Here is an 18,449-nt window from a genome sequence, read left to right as displayed (position 1 = left end):
ATTGAATCTGTAGATTGCTTTGGGTAGTAGAGTCATTTTCACAATGTTGATTCTTCCAATCCAAGAACATGGTACATCTCTCCATCTATTTGTATCATCTTTAATTTCTTTCATCAGTGTCTTATAATTTTCTGCATACAGGTCTTTTGTCTCCTTAGGTAGGTTTATTCCTAGATATTTTATTCTTTTTGTTGCAATGGTAAATGGGAGTGTTTCCTTGATTTCACTTTCAGATTTTTCATCATTAGTATATAGGAATGCCAGAGATTTCTGTGCATTAATTTTGTATCCTGCAACTTTACCAAATTCATTGATTAGCTCTAGTAGTTTTCTGGTAGCATCTTTAGGATTCTCTATGTATAGTATCATGTCATCTGCAAACAGTGACAGCTTTACTTCTTCTTTTCCCATTTGGATTCCTTTTATTTCCTTTTCTTCTCTGATTGCTGTGCCTAAAACTTCCAAAACTATGTTGAATAAGAGTGGTGAGAGTGGGCAACCTTGTCTTGTTCCTGATCTTAGTGGAAATGGTTTCAGTTTTTCACCATTGAGGACGATGCTGGCTGTGGGTTTGTCATATATGGCCTTTATTATGTTGAGGAAAGTTCCCTCTATGCCTACTTTCTGCAGGGTTTTTATCATAAATGGGTGTTGAATTTTGTCAAAAGCTTTCTCTGCATCTATTGAGATGATCATATGGTTTTTCTCCTTCAACTTGTTAATATGGTGTATCACATTGATTGATTTGCGTATATTGAAGAATCCTTGCATTCCTGGAATAAACCCCACTTGATCATGGTGTATGATCCTTTTAATGTGCTGTTGGATTCTGTTTGCTAGTATTTTGTTGAGGATTTTTGCATCTATGTTCATCAGTGATATTGGCCTGTAGTTTTCTTTCTTTGTGACATCCTTGTCTGGTTTTGGTATCAAGGTGATGGTGGCCTCGTAGAATGAGTTTGGGAGTGTTCCTCCCTCTGCTATATTTTGGAAGAGTTTGAGAAGGATAGGTGTTAGCTCTTCTCTAAATGCTTGATAGAATTCGCCTGTGAAGGCATCTGGTCCTGGGCTTTTGTTTGTTGGAAGATTTTTAATCACAGTTTCAATTTCAGTGCTTGTGATTGGTCTGTTCATATTTTCTATTTCTTCCTGATTCAGTCGTGGCAGGTTGTGCATTTCTAAGAATTTGTCCATTTCTTCCAGGTTGTCCATTTTATTGGCATAGAGTTGCTTGTAGTAATCTCTCATGATCTTTTGTATTTCTGCAGTGTCAGTTGTTACTTCTCCTTTTTCATTTCTAATTCTACTGATTTGAGTCTTCTCCCTTTTTTTCTTGATGAGTCTGGCTAATGGTTTATCAATTTTGTTTATCTTCTCAAAGAACCAGCTTTTAGTTTTATTGATCTTTGCTATCGTTTCCTTCATTTCTTTTTCATTTATTTCTGATCTGATTTTTATGATTTCTTTCCTTCTGCTAACTTTGGGATGTTTTTGTTCTTCTTTCTCTAATTGCTTTAGGTGCAAGGTTAGGTTGTTTATTCGAGATATTTCCTGTTTCTTAAGGTGGGATTGTATTGCCATAAACTTCCCTCTTAGAACTGCTTTTGCTGCATCCCATAGGTTTTGGGTCGTCGTGTCTCCATTGTCATTTGTTTCTAGGTATTTTTTAATTTCCTCTTTGATTTCTTCAGTGATCACTTCGTTATTAAGTAGTGTATTGTTTAGCCTCCATGTGTTTGTATGTTTTACAGCTCTTTTCCTGTAATTGATATCTAGTCTCATAGCATTGTGGTCGGAAAAGATACTTGATACAATTTCAATTTTCTTAAATTTACCAAGGCTTGATTTGTGACCCAAGATATGATCTATCCTGGAGAATGTTCCATGAGCACTTGAGAAAAATGTGTATTCTGTTGTTTTTGGATGGAATGTCCTATAAATATCAATTAAGTCCATCTTGTTTAATGTATCATTTAAAGCTTGTGTTTCCTTATTTATTTTCATTTTGGATGACCTGTCCATTGGTGAAAGTGGGGTGTTAAAGTCCCCTACTATGATTGTGTTACTGTCGATTTCTCCTTTTATGGCTGTTAATATTTCCCTTATGTATTGAGGTGCTCCTATGTTTGGTGCATAAATATTTACAATTGTTATATCTTCTTCTTGGATTGATCCCTTGATCATTATGTAGTGTCCTTCTTTGTCTCTTCTAGTAGTCTTTATTTTAAAGTCTATTTTGTCTGATATGAGAATTGCTACTCCAGCTTTCTTTTGGTTTCCATTTGCATGGAATATCTTTTTCCATCCCCTTACTTTCAGTCTGTATGTATCTCTAGGTCTGAAGTGGGTCTCTTGTAGACAGCATATATATGGGTCTTGTTTTTGTATCCATTCAGCCAGTCTGTGTCTTTTGGTGGGAGCATTTAGTCCATTTACATTTAAGGTAATTATTGATATGTATGTTCCTATTCCCATTTTCTTAATTGTTTTGGGTTCGTTATTGTAGTTCTTTTCCTTCTGTTGTGTTTCTTGCCTAGAGAAGTTCCTTTAGCATTTGTTGTAAAGCTGGTTTGGTGGTGCTGAACTCTCTCAGCTTTTGCTTGTCTGTAAAGGTTTTAATTTCTCCATCAAATCTGAATGAGATCCTTGCTGGGTAGAGTAATCTTGGTTGCAGGTTTTTCTCCTTCATCACTTTAAGTATGTCCTGCCACTCCCTTCTGGCTTGTAAAGTTTCTGCTGAGAGATCAGCTGTTATCCTGATGGGGATTCCCTTGTGTGTTATTTGTTGTTTTTGCCTTGCTGCTTTTAATATGATTTCTTTGTGTTTAATTTTTGACAGTTTGATTAATATGTGTCTTGGTGTATTTCTCCTTGGATTTATTCTGTATGGGACTCTCTGTGCCTCCTGGACTTGATTAACTATTTCCTTTCCCATATTAGGGAAGTTTTCAACTATAATCTCTTCAAATATTTTCTCAGTCCCTTTCTTTTTCTCTTCTTCTTCTGGAACCCCTATAATTCGAATGTTGGTGCGTTTAATGTTGTCCCAGAGGTCTCTGAGACTGTCCTCTGTTCTTTTCATTCTTTTTTCTTTATTTTTCTGTGCAGCAGTTATTTCCACTATTTTATCTTCCACCTCACTTATCCGTTCTTCTGCCTCAGTTATTCTGCTATTGGTCCCATCTAGAGTATTTTTTATTTCATTTATTGTGTTTTTAATCGATGCTTGATTCGTCTTTAGTTCTTCTAGGTCCTTGTTAACTGTTTCTTGCATTTTGTCTATTCTATTTCCAAGATTTTGGATCATCTTTACCATCATTATTCTGAATTCTTTTTCAGATAGACTGCCTATTACCTCTTCATTTGTTAGGTCTGGTAGGTTTTTATCTTGCTCCTTCTCCTGCTGTGTGTTTTTCTGTCTTCTCATTTTGCTTATGTTACTGTGTTTGGGGTCTCCTCTTTGCAGGCTGCAGGTTTGTAGTTCCCGTTGTTTTTGGTGTCTGTCCCCAGTGGCTAAGGTTGGTTTAGTGGGTTGTGTAGGCTTCTTGGTGGAGGGGACTACTGCCTGTGTTCTGGTGGATGAGGCTGGATCTTGTCTTTCTGGTGGGCAGGTCCACGTCTGGTGGTGTGTTTTGGGGTGTTTGCAGACTTTTTATGATTTGAGGCAGCCTCTCTGCTAATGGGTGGTGTTGTGTTCCTGTCTTGCTAGTTGTTTGGCATAGGGTGTCCAGCACTGTAGCTTGCTGGTCGTTGAGTGAAGCTGGGTGCTGGTGTTGAGATGGAGATCTCTGGAAGATTTTCGCCGTTTGATATTATGTGGAGCTGGGAGGTCTCTTGTGGACCAGTGTCCTGAAGTTCGCTCTCCCACCTCAGAGGCACAGCACTGACTCCTGGCTCCTCAATTTGGGATGATTTGTTGTCTATTCATGTATTCCACAGATGCAGGGTACATGAAGTTGATTGTGGAGCTTTAATCCGCTGCTTCTGAGGCTGCTGGGAGAGGTTTCCCTTTCTCTTCTTTGTTCTCACAGCTCCTGGGTCTCAGCTTTGGATTTGGCCCCGCCTCTGCGTGTAGGTCGCCGGAGGGCGTCTGTTCTTCGCTCAGACAGGACAGGGTTAAAGGAGCAGCCTCTTCGGGGACTCTGGCTCACTCAGGCCGGGCGGGAGGGAGGGGCACGGAGTGCGGGGCGAGCCTGCAGCGGCAGAGGTCGGCGTGACGTTGCACCAGCCCGAGGCGCGCCGTGTGTTCTCCCAGGGAAGCCGCCCCTGGATCCCGGGACCCCGGCAGTGGCAGGCTGCACAGGCTCCCGGAAGGGCGGTGTGGACAGTGACCTGCGCTCGCACACAGGCTTCTTGGCGGCGGCAGCAGCAGCCCCAGCGTCCCACGCCCGTCTCTGGGCTCCACGCTTTCAGCCGCGACTCGCGCCCGTCTCTGGAGCTCCTTTACGCGGCGCTCTTAATCCCCTCTCCTCGCGCACCAGGAAACCAAGAGGGAAGAAAAAGTCTCCTGCCTCTTCGGCAGCTCCAGAGTTTTCCCGGACTCCCTCCCGGCTAGCTGTGGCACATTAGCCCCCTTCAGGCTGAGTTCTCGCCGCCAGTCCCAGTCCTCTCCCTGCGCTCTGACCGAAGCCCGAGCCTCAGCTCCAGCGCCGCCCGCCCTGGCGGGGGAGCAGACAAGCCTCTCGGGCTGGTGAGTGCCGCTCGGCACCGCTCCTCTGTGCGGGAATCTCTCTGCTTTGCCCTACCCAGGTATGTGGGGAGTTTCTTGCCTTTTGGGAGGTCTGGGGTCTTCTGCCAGCGTTCAGTAGGTGTTCTGTAGGAGTTGTTGCACGTGTAGCTGTATTTCTGGTGTATCTGTGGGGAGGAAGGTGATCTCCGCGTCTTACTCTTCCGCCATCTTACCCGGAAGTCTCCACTGCTCCTTTATAGGAAAACTTGAAAGAGTTGTCTGTAGTCACTGGCTTCATTTCTTCACCTCCTATTTGGTTTTTAACACATTCCAGTCAGGTTTCTAGTTCCACCACTTCAAGTCATCAAAGATTTTCCTACTGCCAAGCTCAGTGGTCACTTCTCTGTCCATTTGACCTCTCCGAAACATTTGATAAAGTTAATCCTCCATTCTTCTTAAAGCATTTTCTTTTTTGGCTTCCATGACACCACCATCTTCTGGCCACTCCTTTTTAGCCTCTTTTGCTGGCTTCTTATATGTTGAACTAGCTTTGAACTTTGAAGTACTTTAGGATGTGGTCTTGGGTGCCCTCTTTCTTGCTAGATGATTTTATCTGGTCCCAAGATTTTAAATATCAAATATATGCCAATAACTTTCATTTGTATCTCTAGTCTTGACCTCTCGTCTCATATTCGGACTTGTATGTCCAACTTGACATCACTACTTGGCACCTCAAAATGGACATTTCCAAAATATAACTTTTAAAAAAATATTTATTTTTATTTTGGCTGCTCTGGGTTTTAGTCATGGAACATGGAATCTTTAGTTGCGGCATGTGGGATCTTTAGTTGCGGCATGTGGACTTCTTAGTTGTGGTGTGTGGACTTCTTAGTTGAGGCATGCATGCAGGATCTAGTTCCCTAACCAGGGATCGAACCTGGGCCCCCTGCATTGGGAGCACAGAGTCTTACCCACTGTACCACCAGGGAAATCACCAAAATATAACTTTTAAATCATACTTGCCCTGTGCAAACCTGCTCCATCTCCATCTCAGTAAATGGGACAACCATCCATCCAGTTACTAAGCCAAAACTCTGAGAGTTGTTAATGATTCTTTTCTTTCCTCTACCTTTGATATTCTTATTTCAAAGTATGTCTTTTGTAAGCAGTACATGGCTAGGCTTTTCTTTTTAATCCTGTAGTAAAAATTTTATTTTAATAGAACACTGTGTCCTTTTATATTTAATGTAATGGCTAATATATTTTAGATTAAATCTACCATCTTATTATTTCTGTTTATCACACCAATTCTACATTTGGTTTTTCACCTTCTATCAGATGATTAGGTAGTTTTTCCCCCAGTTTTCCTCCTCTATTAGGTTATTAGTTATACATTTTTTTTTACTATTTTGTTTTTAGTGGTGATGCTAAAGGTCATAGTATATATCCTTAACTTAATATAATTTGATACAAATTTATTCTTTTACTAGCCCTAGAGAAAAAAGATCTTAGGGCACTTTAGTGTTGTGTATCCTCCCCCTCACCTCATTGTCACATTTTATATATACCCACACACACACACACACACACGTATATGTATATATAAGTTTGGGGGGGTTGCCTTATAGTGCCTATTTTGCCTTTAAAACTTTTAGTTCTTCTGTATATTTTCTTTTTAAAACTTTGATATCTTATCATCTTTTGTCTTCCATTCTGCCATCTATATCTTTTTTTTTTAATTTATTTTTGGCTACATTGGGTTTTTGTAGCTGTGTGGGGGCTACTCTTTGTTGCGGTGCGTGGGCTTCTCGTTGTGGTGGCTTCTCTGTTGCAGAGCATATCCTCTAGGTGCGCAGGCTTCAGTAGTTGTGGCGCGCAGGCTCAGTAGTTGTGGCTTGCGGGCTCTAGAGCACAGGCTCAGTAGTTGTGGTGCATGGGCTTAGTTGCTCCGTGGCATGTGGGATCTTCCTGGACCAGGGATTGAACCTGTGTCCCCTGCATTGGCAGGCGGATTCTTAACCCCTGTGCTACCAGGGAAACCCTATGTACATCTTTTTATTGTTATTTTTTGTAACCTATGCATCATTTTTCTTGTTGCTTTGAAGATTTTGTGTTAAAAGGTGTAACTTCTTTACCTTTTTATTGAAGTACAGTTGATTTACAGTGTTGTGCCAGTCTCTGCTGTACAGCAATGTGACTCAGTTATATACATGCAGACTTTTTTTTTCATATTCTTTTCCATTATGGTTTATCACAGGATACTGAATATAGTTCCCTGTGCTATACAGTAGGACCTTGTTGTTTTTCCATCCTATATATAAAAGTTTACATCTGCTAAGCCCACACTCCCAGTCCTTGCCTCTCCCACCCTCCTCCCCCTTGGCAACTACAAGTCTGAACTCTATGTCTGTGAGTCTGTCTCTGTTTTGTAGCTAGGTTCATTTGTGCCATATTTTAGATTCCACATATAAGTGATATTGTATGGTATTTTTCTTTTTTTGACTTCAGTTAGTATGATAATCTCTAGTTTCATCCATGTTGCTGTAAATGGCATTATTTCATTCTTTTTTATGGCCGAGTAGTATTCCACTGTATATATGTACTACGTCTTCTTTATCCATTCATCTGTCAGTGGACATTTAGGTTGTTTCCATGTTTGGGCTATTGTGAATAGTGCTGCTATGAACATAGGGGTGCATGTATCTTTTGAATTATAGTATTGTCTGTGTATAGGCTCAGGAGTGGGATTGCTGGATCATATGGTAATTATATTTTTAGTTTTCTGAGCAACCTCCATACTGTTTTCCATAGTGGCTGCCCCAACTTACATTTCCACCAACAGTGTAGGAGGTTCCCTTCTCTCCACACCCTCTCTAGCATTTGTTATTCGTAGACTTTTTAATGATGGCCATTCTGACAGGTGTGAGGTGGTACCTCATTGTAGTTTTGATTTACATTTCTCTAGTAATTAGTGATGTTGAGCATATTTTTATGTGCCTGTTAGCCATCTGTATGTCTTCTTTAGAGAAAAGTCTATTTAGGTCTTCTGCCCATTTTTTGATTGAGTTATTTGTTTTTTTGTTGTTGAGTTGTATGAGCTGTTTGTATAGTTTGGAGATTAAGCCCTTGTCTGTCACATCATTTGCAAATATTTTCTCCCATTCCATAGGTTGTCTTTTTTTTTTTTTTATGGTTTCCTTTGCTGTGCAAAAGCTTGTAAGTTTGATTAGGTCCCATTTGTTTATTTTTGTTTTTATTTCTGTCAACTTGGGAGACTGACCTAAGAAAACATTGGTATGATTTATGTCAGAGAATGTTTTGCTTATGCTCTCTTCTAGGAGTTTTATGGTGTGATGTTAAAAGGTGTAAATTCTTCATATATCTTGCTTGTGGGTCATTGCATTTCTTGTACTTCAACACATTTGTATTCAGTTTTAGAAAATTATCAGACATTTATCAACCACAATACTACTTCTGGTCCATCTTTTAGTCTCTTCTTGTGGGATTCTAATTTTGTGTATATTAATCATTATCATTATGTCCCATGTAGATCTTATACTCCTTTTAAAAAATTTTTATATATGTATTTTCTCTCTCCTGCCTTACTCTATTTTTTCTGATTCTGTTCCAGCTTCATAACTCTAGTTTTAGCTGTGTCTAGTTGCTTTTAAACCAATCTATTGAATTCTAATTTTTTTCATTTTATTTTTCTGTTCTAAAATTTTTATTTTTTCCATTATCTACTTTTTTATAGATCCTAGTTGACTTCTTTCTGTATTGCCTTCAAAGGCCTTAAATATATTAATCAGAGTTATTTTGAAGTCCATTTTGAAAACACCTTTATCACTATTTCTTGTACTTTTGTTTCTTTGGTCTGTTTTTTCTTTTGATTTTCAATCAAGACTTTTCTTTGTTAGTATACCTAGTTTTTTTTTTAATTGAATGCTGGATCTTGTCTGTGAAAAACTTTAGCATCAACTTGAGTCTCTGTTATATTGCTATTGTCTCCTGAAATTTATTTTTAGTTCTGGAAAGCAACTATAAATCCTAGATCAGTTTCATCCAGTCAGTGATTGAGATGACTTGAAATTAGGTTTTACTTCCTACGAGGGCCAGTCTATTTCTGGTTTATCCATACATGTGGGATATAGTGCTCCAGGGTTGCAATGGAAAGCCCAGTGGAAGGTGTGTTTACAATGGCTCCTTCTTCTTGGAGGACCCTGGGAATCCTTTGCCTTTCCCTAAGCCCATGACATTACAGATTGCTCTGCTCAATTTCTTAGCTGCCACTTTCAGAACTGGCAGTTGCCTTAGGGAGAAAAAAATCTCCTGGACTGGAAATCTCTGAAAACCACGATCTACAAAACTCTATTGTTAAATACTGCTTATGCCGAATAATCCTTAAAATAAAATGGAATTCAGTATGTAGATAGAAATGATATCTCTCATGTATTGTCTTTTTTTAATATTTATTTTTATTTATTTATTTTGGCTGTGTTGGATCTTTTTTGCAGCATGTGGGATCTTTCATTGCAGTGCATGGGCTCTTCCTTGTGGCACGTGAGCTCAGTAGTTGCAGTGCACGGGCTCCAGGGTGCATGGGCTCTGTAGTTGTGGGTGCATGGGCTCTCTAGTTGAGGTGCACGAGCTTAGTTGCCCCTTGGCATGTGGATCCTAGTTCCCCAACAAGTTATCAAACCCACGTCCCCTGCATTGGGAGGTGGATACTTAACCACTGGACCACCAGGGAAGTCCCTCTTGTATTGTCTTTTAAGTAGGAACAAATCATTGTAAAGTGTTTTATTTTTATAATTATGTAGTTGCATAAAAATGAATAATAGGTTTTATAAAGCATCTCAATCTGTAACCATAGAAATCATACAAAAGTATATGTTTTAAGACACCTGTTTTATGTGTTAAAATTTGAAATAATCAAAAACTCCTCATGTGGTCATAGGTTTCTTATATTCAGGTACTACCTTCTATGTTATTTATCTCTTTTCCAGGGTGGCTATGATTCTGGTTTTCTATATCACTGTGAGTTTCCCCCATATGACAAAAGCAGTGATATCACAGAAAAGAAAGATGAACCTTTTGATTTCCGTCTTCTTGAGGATACAGAGGATAATCCCATCACAACTATCACTTTCAGGTGACCAGAATTTCAGAAAGCTTTAAAAAAACTATATCCCATTACTGTCTGTTTTTGTCCATCATTAATATTGTCAGTTTTAAAGATCTGTCCAAATGGAGGAGTACTCAAACAATGTTTAGTTAAATAAATCAAGTGACTAAAGTAGAATCTAAGGTACTCCTGAAACTACTTCAATCCCTTCTATCAAATATTCTGTCAGAATTTATCACACAGTTCAATTGTATGGATTTTCTTTCTGTTACTTAGGAGGATGCTACTGCACAGTCAGATAATGAAAGTTCTGGGTTACAATGATTCTGGAAAGATCACTAATTGAATCATTAGTCCTTTAATAATTAAGAATTAAGCATACATCCTGGTCATTCTTTTGAAGACCAAATATAATAGCTCCAAATTTCAAATTGTCTTTTTCTCCTTCTACTCTTTTGTATTAGTTTGCTAGAGCTGCCATAGTTTGTGAGGGCTTCAGCATGTGAATTTTGTGGGGACATAATTTACTCCATAACATCTTTGTTTTTAAAACTTTAGTCATTTTTCAATTAACTTAAAATTAAACATTTTCAGATTAATATGAAGAACGATTTACTTTCCTTTTGTTTCATAGCATTAACCAAGAAATAATGTTTTGTGGAATGCAAAATGGAGCAATTCGAGTCTATATCTTAAATAAGAATGATCCTTCATTGACCAATATGGAGGACTACTGGCACTTCAGTATGCATGACAATAATTATGGATGCATTAAAGCCATCTCCACTAGCTTTGATGACCGTTTCTTGGTGACTGCTGGAGCAGACAGTAATATATTTGTTTTCAACATTTTTTCTGAATTTGAGTTAAAGGAAGTCATGAAAGCCAAGGTGCCATCTCCCAGGGTATGTAACTGACTAATAATAATAACTTTATTTTAATATTGTGATGTTAAAATGCTCATATTCTTTAAAAATGAAACTATTTAGCCACAAATACCTTGCAGTCTAATCTTCCTACCAGTACTATAATTTTGCCTTTCTGGTGTCTCTGTTATCAAATATTAAAGATGTTGAATTCACCTTATTACTAAAGGTGTAGAAGTCCCTCTACTAAAAAGACTGTCAACTTTTCTGTCTCCATCACTTTCACAAAGTTTTTTGTTTTCAAGATGCCCAACTTTTTTCAGATATACTTTGCTTTCTATTTATTCATTTGCTTATTGAAGAGGCATATGTGGGATGTATACCATAATTTGTACCTTTGAAAGGGGTTGTAAAAATATTATTATCTTTAGTATTAGAATATGAGAGTTTCATCAAAGACTCAGGTAAATTATTGTATTCTTAAACAGAATACATTATTGGCTTTGTAATGAAGATTGAGGGTTTGAATCCCCAAATTATATCCCTTTGCCCTATCACAAGACCTAAATTTTCTATTATCAGAATGGTTCCTTTGGAGAGAAGAGCTAACACCTATCCTTCTCAAACTCTTCCAAAAAATTGCAGAGGGAGGAATACTCCCAAACTTGTTCTACAAGGCCACCATCATCCTGATACCAAAACCAGACAAGGTATCACAAAAAAGAAAATTACAGACCAATATCACTGAACATAGATGCAAAAATCCTCAACAAAATACTAGCAAACAGAATCCAACAACATATTAAAGTATCAAAACCAAGATCAAGTGGGATTTATCCCAGGAATGCAAGGATTCTTCAATATATGCAAATCAATCAATGTTAATATATCATGTTAACAAATTAAAGAATAAAAACCATATGATCATCTCAATAGATACAGAAAAAGCTTTTGACAAAATTCAACACCTATTTATGATAAAAACTCTCCAGAAAGTGGGCATAGAGGGAACCTACCTCAACATAAAAAGGCCATATATGAATAAACCCACTGCAAACATCATTCTCAATGGTGAAAAACTGAAAGCATTTCCTCTAAGATCAGGAATAAGACAAGGATGCCCACTCTCACCACTCTTATTCAACATAGTTTTGGAAATCCTAGCCAAGGCAGTCAGAGAAGAAAAAGAAATAAAAGTAATACAAACTGGAAAAGAATTAAAACTGTCACGGTTTGTAGATGACATGATACTATACATAGAAAATCCTAAAGACAGCACCAGAAAACTACTAGAGCTAATCAGTGAATTTGGTAAAGGTGCAGGATACAAAATTCACAGAAGTCTCTCATTCCTATACACTAACAGTGAAAGATCAGAAACAGAAATTAAGGAAGCAATCCCATTTACTATCGCAACAGAAAGAATAAAATACCTAGGAATAAACCTACCTAAGGAAGCAAAAGACTTGTACTTAGAGAACTATAAAACACTAATGAAAGAAATCAAAGATGATACAAACAGATGGAGAAATATACCATGTTCTTGGATTGGAAGAATCAACATTGTGAAAATGACTATACTACCCAAAGCAATCTACAGGTTCAGTGCAAACCCTATCAAATTACCAATGGATTTCTTCATAGAATTAGAACAAAAAATTTTACAATTTGTGTGGAAACACAAGACCCCAAGTAGCCAAAGCAATCTTGAGAAAGTAAAATAGAGCTGGAGGAATCAGACTCCCTGACTTGAGACTATACTACAAAGCTACAGTAATCAAGACAGTATGGTACTGGCACAAAAACAGAAATATAGATCAATGGTCCAGGATAGAAAGCCCAGAGACAAACCCATACACCTATGGTCACCTAATCTATGACAAAGGAGGCAAGAATATACAATGGAGAAAAGACAGCCTCTTCAATAAGTGGTGCTGGGAATACTAGACAGCTACATGTAAAAGAATGAAATTAGAACACTCCCTAACAGCCTACACAAAAATAAACTCAAAATGGATTAAAGACCTAACTTTAAGACTGGACACTATAAAACTCTTAGAGGAAAACAGAAAAAAACACTCTGACATAAACCATAGCAAGATCTTTTTTGACCCACCTCCTAGAGTAATGAAAATAAAAACAAATGAACAAATGGGACCTAATGAAACTTCAAAACTTTTGCACAGCAAAGGAAGCCATAAACAAGGCGAAAAGACAGCTCTCAGAATGGAGGAAAATATTTGCAAATGAAGCAACGGACAAAGGATTAATCTCCAAAATATACAAACAGCTCATGGAGCTCAATATCAAAAAAAAAAAAATCAAAAAACGGGCAGAAGACCTAAATAGACATTTCTTCAAGGAAGACATAGAGATGGCCAAGAAGCACATGAAAAGCTGCTCAACATCACTAATTATTAGAGAAATGCAAATCAAAACTACAATGAGGTATCACCTCACACCAGTCAGAATGGCTATTATCAAAAATATCAAAATCTACAAACAGTAATATCAAAAAATCTACAAACAGTAAATGCTGGAGAGGGTGTGGATAAAAGGGAACCCTCGTGCACTGTTGGTGGGAATGTAAATTGATACAGTCACTATGGAGAACAGTATGGATATTCCTTAAAAAACTAAAAATAGAACTACGGTATGACCCAGAAATCCTACTACTGGACATATACCCTGAGAAAAACATAATTCAAAAGAACACATGTACCCCAATGTTCACTGCAACACTATTTACAATATCCAGGACATGGAAATAACCTAAATGTCCAACAACAGATAAATGGATAAAGAAGATGTGGCGCATATATACAATGGAGTATTACTCAGCCATAAAAAGGAATGAAACTGGGTCATTTGTAGAGATGTGGATGGAACTAGAGTCTGTCATACGAAGTAAAGTGACTCAGAAAGAGAAAAACAAATATCATAAATTATGTGGAATCTAGAATATATGTGGAATCTAGAAAAATGGTACAGATGAACCTATTTCCAGGGCAGGAATAGAGACAAGGATGTAGAGAACAGACATGTGCACACACAGGGGGAAGGGGAGGGTGGAATGAAGTGGGAGATTAGGATTGACATATATACACTACCATGTGTAAAATAGATAGCTAGTGGGAACCTGCTGTATAGCACAGGGAGCTCAGCTCTGTGCTCTGTAATTACCTAGATGGGTGGGATGGGGGGGGGAAGGGTGGGAGGGAGGTCCAAGAGGGAGGGAATATATTTATACATATAGCTGATTTACTTTGTTGTACAGCAGAAACTAACACAACATTGTGAAACAATTATACTCCAATAAAAAAAAAAAGGTTCCTTTGGGTAAAATGACTAATAACTGTTAGGATTGCTTCTAAAGAATAAGGAATTGTATTAGACCAAAGTTAAAATTCCTGTGAACACATTGGCTTCCTATTTAACAGGTAGCCTGCTTCAAAAGAATATCAAAAGAATATGCAAAGAATGTAGGGAAGATTTGAGTAGGTAAATTTTCATTTCTATTAATAGCAGCAAAATTTGGAGAATGAACTGTTGTCTAATGAGGTCAAGCTAAGGAAGAGGAATTTTCCAGAAGGGAAAGTGTATGAACAAGAAGAAAATCTTTATCTTTCTACTTAGTGCCAACTCTCTATGGAAACCCATATGGGATAGAAAAAATCCATTCCACATTTGTATAATGGTCTCCTTTTATTTATAACTGCAATCAATATTTCTGAAGTCACTGAAGCAGCCTCTGCTTTTTAGAAGGCAAAATCAGAAAGAATTGAATAAACAAAATAAAAAACTAAGCTCTGCATAGGTCTGAGGTTCTTACCGTATTTTAGAATCACAGGGGAGCTCTTAAAACTATAGAAGCCTGAGCGGTTAAATCAGAATCTTGGAAAGTGAGGCCCAGGCATCAGTACAGATATTCTTCAACTTAAGATATGATGGGATTGTGCCCTGATAAACCCATCAGAAGTTGAAAATACCATAAGTTGAAAATGCATTTAATACACCTAACCTACCAAACACCACAGCTTAGCCTAGCCTACCTTAAACATGCTCAGAACACTTGCTTTAGCCTGCAGTTGGGCAATATCATCTACCACAAAGCCTATTTTATAATGAAGTGTTGACTATCTCATAATTTGTTGAATACTGTACTGAAAGTGAGAAACAGAATGGTTGTACTGGTTGTTGACCCTCATGATCATGTGGCTGCCTGGGAGCTGTGGTTGCAGCAGCTGCCCAGCATCACGAGAGAGGATCTCTACCACATGTCCCTAGCCAGGAAAAGGTCAAAATTCCAAACGTGAAGTATGCTTTCTACCAAATGCAAAGTCGTCAAGTTGACCATTGTAAGTAAGGGACCAACTGTATTTTATTAAATTCACCCCTCCCCCCAGCCCTCGTGGTTCTAGAGTGCAGTCAGGATTGAGAACAATTGGCAGGTGTTTTGGAACTCTTTGGAAGCACCTTTGTTTAACTCAAATTTATTGTAAACAGCTGAGGTCAGGAGAGAGTTGGCTGATATCAGTATCAAATCCTGGAAATCGTAACTGATATGGAAGAAGCAAGGGGCTTAACTCTGAGCAATAAAAGAATAGAGTTCAGTCAAGTTGTATCCTAATTGATTAATAGTAACTAAAATGTATTAGCCATCACTTGTCTCTTACATTGGTCATGTTTTATGACTTCACTTTATGAAAATCATAAACCTTGTCTTACATAAATGTAGATTATATTTTATGTATATAAAGACTAGTACTGTAATAAAACAACTTGATCAAAAGAGAATATTTCTTTACAACAAATGATAGCAAAACAGAGACCTATGTGCTATGAAGAGAATAGAAAATAAGTTCAGTTTTACTTAAGAACTTGTTAGCTAGCAAACTAGGACTTTTTGTTTTATTCACTGGGTTATAAATCCTCTTCTTTAACAGCCTAAGACATTTTTCAGCACAGCACCTGAATAAACAAAGTACTTCTAAGTGATTTACTTCATAGTACTTCTTAATTTAAACTGATTTCCTTTCTAAAGGGAAAGTCATATTTCTGATTTCATATCTTTCTTTCTCAAGGAGAGGGATTATATTATTCTGTGTATTTCTCACTGAATATCTGTGATAAGATCAAGTGAAACACTTAAAATTTTAAAGATATACATAAATTTTTTCCTTGTATACACATGAGGTATTGTGGTGGGAATCAAAGCATGTATGAAAGAAATATGCTAAAAAAAAGTACTTTAAAATACATGATCTAGAGGATTTTTTTGGTGTATTTTTTGTTAGTAACACATGAATATTACTAATTTGTATTTTGGAGGGGAATATGGTGATATTAACATTTTGCATACATGTGATTTTCTTTTTCTACATACTTCTTTAAATGAAGTAGAAACAAATAAGTTTTTTTCCCCAGTTTATTTTTTGTGACAATACTTTCCAGGCCTACAGTTGTTAGAAATTAGCAGAGAAAACCCCTCAATTTACTACTTATTAGATATTTTAAGGTAAATATGCAATTTAAAGGAGCTAAGCTTTTACTCCTTTTCCTACAGTTTGGAATAGAAACAGAGCCAATTCCAGAAGATATTGAAGATCCTAAAGCCTACAGGTATGGGAATTTTTGATCAATACCTAATAAGACTGGGCTTTTGCAAAACACACCAACATTTTACCAAAGCTGACCAAGTTAAATGAATTTCCAAATTATTAAATACTAATTTTCTCTGCTGTTTCTCTGTCTTTAACCTGTTACCTTTTAAAATTTCTGTTTTCAGTATTGAGAATGCCAGAAGAAAAAGAGAACATGACAAGTTAATGAAAGAAGGGGAAGAAATCAAGGCTGAGAAGAGAGAACGAATCAAAGCTTTAAGGAATCAATTACAGAAACTACTACAGATGAATGAAGAATTACCAAAACATATGCAGTTTAAACAGACAGTAAGCCTAAAATAAATTTGATTTTAATTTTAACATATGCTATTTCTGAATTGAGGCTGCTATTTTGCCAACAAGTAGGAACACTTAAAACCATCTTTAAATTTCCCTTGTCTGTTCGGTCAGTGTGTTGGCAGCAACTGAACTACTGTAGAACTTGTCATGCAACTTGGTTTGGATATAGATGAGCCTCTTTACACAAAGTTTACTTCTGGATTTAACTACTTCACATTTTTTTGGTACTAAGATATAAGTTTGAATCTGGTTATCAATCCTTACCATACCTAGCCAAGATATTTAACTGTTGGATAGGTACATACTATATAATTTGATTCTCTGTGGTTCCTTTTCCATAATTCATCAACTCTATTGAAAAGATAGTACCTGGTTCATCCACAAAGTTTCTAAAAGATGACTTAGTATAGTTGTAGCTATGGGGACAATCACCAAATTGTTTAAGCTAATATTGTATTAAATTTTTTTCTTCTGTGACTTGTTGCAAAGCCCCATCTACCTCCTAGTGATAACTTTTTTTCCTCATTTTTTTTTACATTATCTTAAATGGAATTACTGTCAAGAGCCTAATCAAATAAAAGCTCAGAATTTATTATCCTGACTATACCCATGAGTTACCCAGTCCTATAATTCCAGAAGCACTTAGCCAATTTCATATAAAAAAAAAACTGTGGTGAAATCATAATGATTAACTCATTATATTGGTTAAAAGACCAATTTATAATGGTTAAAGGATGTTTGTTATTTTACTAAGAAAAGTGTTGACACTTGCAGAATATGGTTACATAATTCAAAATAAAGAACAACTGAGGTAAGTTCTGTGGCTAAGCATTTTACACACACCATTAGTTAAAACACCAACACACCTGGAAAGAATAATTACTTTCAATTTAGTGTGAATGAAGGCCCTAATATTTTTCCAGGAGTGAAGGAAAGAAACACGAGGCCCCTAAGTATCCTTATGGGGAAAATGGCCCCTTTGGTGAAGGATATTCAGCCAGAACTTGGTTATATCCGGAAGACACCAAAGACATTACTGTCTTTCCTAGGTGGGGGGGGTCACATGGGAGGGAAGTTTCAGCTAATGATCAAGTGCCATGAACTTTTACCCCATGCCCAGGTGGTTATGTAATAGTAGTTATTCTGGGGTGGAGAGAGTTCCTCTTTTTTTTTTTTTTTTTAAACTGTTTAAACTCTCCAAATATTCTGTTAGCATTCATTGTTTTTACTGTGGGAAAAATCTTTTAATATGTAACTGTATTTTCATCATTGTTAATTATTTCTGGGAACTTTTCTCCATATTTTGTGACAGTAAAATCAAAAGTATGTTGTTTTTTTCTAGAATGAGAGTTTATGATACTTAGGAGACAGTTATGATGTGGCATAAAATTGAGGACAAACCTTAAAAATCTGTATTTATGTATGAAATAGGATTGATAAAGTCCATTGATAAAGATACCCATTTTGATGAACAAATCTATTTATCTGCAGGATTTTGATCTAGATTCCAAAATTCGTGCTGAGATTGACAGGAAAACAGCTAATAAAATTCAACAAGTGGAAAAGGAATTAGCTTGGGAAAAAGAGAAACACCAACTTGGCCTAATGAAGCTACAGAATAGGTAGGATCCATATTTTCTGCAAGTTAAGATGTTTGAGAGCATATATTTGAAGAAAGTCGTTTCCAGTGGCTTTGTTGAAGTGGTCAGATTAAGAGGTCTCCTGAAGTACCTACTAACTCCTAAAATCTCAAGGAATCCTCTTGTCAGTGCTACTGATTTCCTGAGCTCACTCCTTCCTAGTTTAAGTCTGCGAAATTTTTTGCA

General features: G+C 37.1%; 1 protein-coding gene across 1 annotated transcript in view; it reads left to right on the top strand.

Annotated features, from left to right (window-relative positions):
• The window catches only part of CFAP44 (cilia and flagella associated protein 44), a 137,217-nt gene that overhangs the window by 58,644 nt on the left and 60,124 nt on the right, over positions 1-18,449 (top strand). Inside the window, exons 17-21 of the mRNA XM_060098942.1 lie at positions 9,676-9,821; positions 10,429-10,699; positions 16,227-16,282; positions 16,449-16,611; positions 18,115-18,245. Coding sequence (XP_059954925.1) covers positions 9,676-9,821; positions 10,429-10,699; positions 16,227-16,282; positions 16,449-16,611; positions 18,115-18,245 — 767 coding nt within the window. The remainder of the gene's footprint in view (positions 1-9,675; positions 9,822-10,428; positions 10,700-16,226; positions 16,283-16,448; positions 16,612-18,114; positions 18,246-18,449) is intronic.

This window comes from Mesoplodon densirostris, chromosome 5, assembly GCF_025265405.1.
Source record: "Mesoplodon densirostris isolate mMesDen1 chromosome 5, mMesDen1 primary haplotype, whole genome shotgun sequence".
NCBI lineage: Eukaryota > Metazoa > Chordata > Mammalia > Artiodactyla > Ziphiidae > Mesoplodon > Mesoplodon densirostris.
Note: the sequence above shows the minus strand (reverse complement) of the source record. Positions and strands in the feature narration are given on the sequence as shown.